The following is a 6,188-nucleotide window of genomic DNA, read 5'->3' as shown; positions in this document are numbered from 1 at the left end:
AAAAAACCAAAATCCATAGCACATCTTTCTCCCTCTTTTAGAGAGCTTTCTGAGGTAATGACAATCCTATAAACTCACTACAGTACATTTTAACTTAAATAGCTTTCCTTCTTTACCAACTGGTTGAGGTAATAATAATAATAATCCCCATCCTTAAAAACAGTACATTATAAATAAAAATCCACATCCAACCACTGAGAGTAGGGGAACATTCATGAGGTTTTAAGTTAAATCTGACTTGAGAATTAAAAACCGATCACACAAAATACAACTTTGACTCCCTTGTTCCTTTGTACTTTTTAAGTGATCAATTAGGCCCAGGCTGAATGGATTAGTATAAAATAGGGCACACAGAGTCATAAATGCAGAATGCAAGGTACTTTGACTAAGCAACAGATTATACAGCCTGGTCCATATATGAGACAACTACATTAAATCATGTAAACCGAACAAATGTAACAGAAACCGTTCACGGTGGTCGTTGGTATCGCTCATGTGTATCACGGTACGTGCCTTCCCACCGGCACTCTCTCAACGGCTGCTCTTTTCTTCCCAAAGCGCATCACGGATTCCCCCCGATCCTGCCGGTGTTCATGATTTTAACAACGACCACCGTGAACCAACATATACCAACAATAACGGACAGTGAGAGTGTGGAAGTTTAAATAGGAGCTGGTGATGATGCTAAACGAGCACCATATGTGCGATTGAAGCCGGAGCTTCAGAGAAAGCGGCGAAAACACCTGACACGCTGAAGGGGGCCGAAGGGGGCGTGGCAGGTGGATTCCTGACAGATAAACATGTACTGTATGTATTTTTATAGCATGCCTTCATCAAACAAATCACGGCAACGCTGTTGTGTAAAAAACCCTCCAGGAACACGTGCATGCACATTCTCATTTATTAACGCACATCATGTACATAAAGAAATTTCAAGCACGTTAATATACTGCCGCCATTTTGATTTTCATTTATCTCGATCATCGGTTACCTCGATGCTTTTTGGCGACCCCCTAGGACATCGACATAACTGGGTTCCACTGTGTATATATATATTTCTACGATATTTAGATCTTATGATAACGATAGCGATATAACAAAATTTTACAAATATTATGCGTTTCACACAACAGGCAGCAGCGTACGAAGTACAATACCTTGTACGTGCAGCTGGGATAAGCAAATCTCTCGCCCTGTGAGATTCCCCACTAGTGCTAGCGGCCAACAGAGTTTCAGTGTGTATTTATTTTTTGTTTCAAACGGTTTCAAACAACAATTTTAAGGATAAAAGCAGGTCTTCCAAGAGCCCAAGTATTTCTCCTGCTTGTAGTGAAAAAAGTCAAAAATAACTCAAAAATATCATAAGTGGAAGATGTCCATCTGTCTATATTTATATATAGACTTACGAAGGGGGCTTCTTAACATATCTCTATCGTAAGTATATATACACATATATACAGGTAGTCCTCTACTTACGATATTTATATATATATATATATATATATATATATATATATATATATATATATATATATATATATATATATATATATATATAAGCGTATGCGAACATGTCATGGTTCTAAGTCACTCTCAACCAAATAGCACCTTCTAATACTAAGGTCATAAATAAAACGGACATCACAATTGATAGATTATCACAAAGCACGGTTGTCCTATTGTGCATAACCTTCACACTATCACAAAAAAATCAAAAACCCTTAAAAGGGACGTTCACTGCTTTCTGCAGACCTCCAGAACTGTAAGTAACAGCCTGTATGTAAATTTTACTCTCATTCGCTCTTAATCCTTTCTTTTTGTAGCTGCCTTTTGATTCTCTGCCTCATTAGAGTGGCTGTCAACAAACTTCCCAGCACCAGGAGGAGAAAAAACCTTGTGGCCAGCCAGATGCTCCACTCTCCTTGCATCTCCACTACCAAACTTCTCTGTAGCAAAAAGTCCTTTAAAACAGCTTCCATCTGGCACATTGTGCACATAACCAGGAAGATGTGAAAGATCTGGTGAGCATGACCTACAATATCACATTTTCCCGGAAAAAAACGCTCAGGCACCGGGCACGAGAAGAAGAAGGCAGCTATCAGCAAAAAGATCACTTGCAGGGCATGCAGCACCAGCACAGGCTCGTTCCAGGGTCTTGTGGCTAGCCGGAGTGCCACAGGGCTGATATACAACATGTACCCCAGACTGATGGGCACAACTTGGAAGAGATTCCTGCTCACTGGGTAGGGACGGCGATAGTGCAATTTGGCAAAGCAGCAGCTGGCACACGACAACCAACCCAGTAGAGCTGCACCAGGAAGGTACAGTGCCCTCACCGAGCTCTGCCTCCATTTCTCCTCAGTGCAGTAGAAATAATGAGCCAATGCCGAGCCATACTGATACACAGCCACGCCAACATAATCCAGGAAAAACAGGGAGTAGTGCAAGAGCTCTGAGTGAGACTGAAGCAAGTGGGCTACCATGCTACAAGCAAGATAGGTCAGACACGAAAGGGCATAGATGTAAAGGGGCAGTGATGAGGCGTCCAGAGTCAAGCTTTCTGTGGCGGCAAAGAACCAGAAACGTAAAAGCACGGCAGGTACAGCAAGAAGGTGTGACCAGATGTTCATCAACTCATTGTGGCTTTGAAAAAGGCTAAGAGCATAGCATTGCCATGGCTGGCCTACGGGACGATAGCCCGAATGAATGTAGGGTTCACGAAACAGGCTCGGCACGTTTGAGTCTTCCACGGTGGCCTGAGGGGACGGCAAGGAATGAAGGGAGGGGGAAAGACGCAGCAGGCCCACTAGCTGCTTAATGTTGACAGTCAGGGTACTCAGGCAGCCTAAAACTCCACCTGGCATAATGATAAGCTAGAAAGAGAAAAAGAAAATACAAGAAAGGTCAATTGTCTTGTCCTGAAGAGAGGCAATGCTAAGAAAAAGAAAGTATGAGGGTTGGTAATATTTAGAGCCAAAGCAAAATAACCTGCAGCTTGTGTTTACATCAAACATTAACTTCAAGTACACATTTAATCATTTGATTGTAGTTTGGCTTTGTGTTTTTGTTTTTATTTACATTTTTATTATCTACTCTTTGCTTTATTTAAATTTAGATTTAGATTTACTAAAAAAAAGCCTAATGCTTTAAACATATGGCTTCTCAAATGACTCAGTTGTGAGGAAAACAAGACACGACTGAAAGGTGCGTACACACTCCCTTTGTCTTATCCATCATCCAGAATAAACACACAAAACCTCTCCATGCTTATGTTAGTAATTGGCATTACCAGGCTGCCCCACCTAACTTGCACAATGGAACTGTCTTTGCATGATAAGAAAGATCTAGCCTTAAGTGCTAATTATACTGTTTCACCAAGTGACTACCTCTTATTAAATTACACTATATAAATATATTACATATACATGCACATATCTTACAACCAACGTTCTTATTAAATAAAAAAGTTAAATATATATAAAGTATAAATAAATAATGAAATGTTGCAAATGTGTTTTAAACTAACACTTTACCTTCTAAGTATGAACCTTACCTGTGTTTGCTGATGCTGCAGGAGAATCACTGTTGCTCACTCTACATTTTTAAAAACCAACAAAGTGACCTCCTTTCCAGGTTAGGTAGAGTAAGAATACATGCATTATACACAGGGATAGATGAACTCAAACTCAGACCAGTTCACAGCTAAACTGGTGAGGTGAGCTGCAAGCCGAGTAGTTTCGAGAGTGGGGAGGAGTAACAAGTCTCACCACCCATACAGTATGTAGCAGCAAGTCTACATTAAAGCACAAAGCTGCACAAATGAAGGATCTCTAAATCATATCTTATGAAACTATTTGGATTGATATAATCAAGGAATTTAATCAAGAAGGGCTTGGAGTTTTTTAAGCTGACACAAAACAAAACCGAAAAAAAAAAAAAATTCTAGATACTAGAAATAAAGTGAGAGAATCTGAAAGTGTTTATATAGCAGATATAGCAATTCCTTCAACAATTGAATAAAATTGCCTTTTGAAAGCATTCAAGCAACAACAGACAGATTAATGTGGATGTGCTCTATTTTATTCTCTTTTTACATTTATTTTCCAGAACAATTCTCATACTACGATTTTCTTAAACAAATGTATTCCAAACGAATGTCCTGCTTCTCAGACTGCAAGTGTGTTATTTTATAGTATTTAACTTTAAAATATCTGCATATCCACAGGTATTGGACACACACTTAACTCTTCATGACTCTCTGCTCTCCCCTTCAGCCACTGTTCGCAACCTTGGGGTAACTATGGACAATCAACTGTCCTCTTCACATGTTGCTAATGTGGTTTGTTCTTGTCGATTTTTTCTCTACAACATCCGAAGGATTCGACTATTTCTGTCCACACAGGCTGCCCAGGAGCTTGTTCAGTCTTTTGTCATTTAGAGACTGGACCACTGCAACTTGCTTCTCAGATGTCTACCTCTCAAAGCTATTTGTCCACTGCAAATGATCCAAAATGCAGCTGCATGACTTGTGTTCAATCTGCCCAAGTTCTCCCACACCACCCCACTGCTGCGCTCCCTTCACTGGCTTCTATTAGGTGCACGTATCAGATTCAAAACACTGATGCTTGCGTACAAGGCCAAAATGCTGGTCTACACCATCTTACCTAAGAGACCTCGTCACATCTCGCACTGCACCACGCTGTCTGAGATCCTCCAGCACTGCTCGACTGGTACCACCTTCTCTCAGAATGAGAGGTAAGTATACTTCAAGGCTCTTCTCTGTTCTGGCATCGAGGTGGTGGAATGAACTTCCCCTAGATGTCCATACAGCAGAGTCCCTGGCTATCTTTAAGCGATGGTTGAAGACCTACCTCTTCCTGAAACACTTAAATTAGCACTTTCCAAGTTTGCTTTGTAAAAATCAAGAGTTGTAGTCTGATTTATATAAAGTTTTTAATCTAGCGTACCAGTGTAGATTTATTCATTGCTAGAGACTCAAAGCACTTTCGTACGCTGACAAGGGCACCTGCTAAATGCCACAAATGTAAATATCAATGTACACACTGCTTACGAATGAGCACTTTTGTCAAAAACGGTCTGGTTTACTGCAAACTGTGTGTACGAATCCTTACAATTCACTGCTTTGCACACATAATGTGACAGCTACATTGAAAAGAGCTGAAATGATTGAGGCATAAGATTGAGTTCATGTGTGAGTCTGCATATTTGACATACACATTTCTTAAATGTTTTATCTCTGAAACAGCCACCGAGTGTTAGCCGATAGTGAACTGCGGAAAGACTGATGTTAGCGCAGCATGCAGCTGTTTTATATGGTTATAATTCACTGTAATTACAGTGTATTACAAAATTAGGGTCTTGGTTATTACAAGGCAATGTAGGCAGAATTACACAATATGGCTAAAATTACGTGGACAAATTCTGTTTCTGAATTAAGAGTTGTAACACATTGCTGATCTTAAAATCATTTCGGTAGTTTGTTTGTAGAGGTTTGATAAGTCAACACGTCAGATAAGGATTTCTGGGGCTCATTCAGTGTTGTAGTTCATCCTAAAGGTGTTTAGTTTGGTTACGGAGGTTAGAGCTTTGTGCAGGACACTTGAATTCTTCCATTTTATCACGCATGCAATAGCTCCATGGAGTTCAGCTTGTGTGAAACAGGCTTGAGCCTCTTTAAGAGAAAGGAGATTGTAATGGCATACAAAGGCATTCTATACAATGGTGTGCTTCCAGGTTTATGGTATCCATGTGAGGAACAATCACATATGGGTGTGATACTAAGAGGCCCACATACAGTACCAGTCAACATTTTGAATGTATGCAGTAAAACAAATTGTGCTAAACAACCCAGAATATGTGTGTTTTCATTTTAGATTGATGACAGCTTGGCAAATTATTTTCTCATCATATTCATAAGGTCACCTGGAATGGTTTGCTATTCCCATGTGTGCCTTGTCAAGGATTCATTTGTGGAAAATTGTCATTTGGTCTGAAGAGTCTACATTTGAGAATTTATGTTCTAAATGCCATGTCTTTTTCAGAGGTATACAGAGGGTGAACAGATGATTACTGAATGTGTGGTTCACTGTGAAGCATGGAGGAGAAGGTGTGATGGTCTGGAGGTGCTTTGCTGGTGACACTGTAGGTGATTTAGTCAAAATTGAAGG

The 6,188-nt window shown here is 40.0% G+C and overlaps 1 protein-coding gene across 1 annotated transcript; it reads right to left on the bottom strand.

Annotated features, from left to right (window-relative positions):
* Positions 1-1,598: 1,598 nt before the first annotated feature.
* paqr8 (progestin and adipoQ receptor family member VIII) lies at positions 1,599-3,695 on the bottom strand. The gene is made up of 2 exons (XM_046836628.1): positions 3,554-3,695; positions 1,599-2,873 (listed from the first exon to the last, which is right to left on the bottom strand). The coding sequence occupies exon 2, from the start codon at positions 2,862-2,864 to the stop codon at positions 1,794-1,796; it is 1,071 nt and encodes a 356-aa protein (XP_046692584.1). The 5' UTR covers positions 2,865-2,873; positions 3,554-3,695; the 3' UTR covers positions 1,599-1,793.
* Positions 3,696-6,188: the final 2,493 nt, after the last annotated feature.

Source organism: Silurus meridionalis, chromosome 23 (assembly GCF_014805685.1).
Source record: "Silurus meridionalis isolate SWU-2019-XX chromosome 23, ASM1480568v1, whole genome shotgun sequence".
Taxonomy (NCBI): Eukaryota; Metazoa; Chordata; class Actinopteri; order Siluriformes; family Siluridae; genus Silurus; species Silurus meridionalis.
This window is presented reverse-complemented; position numbering and strand designations above follow the sequence as displayed.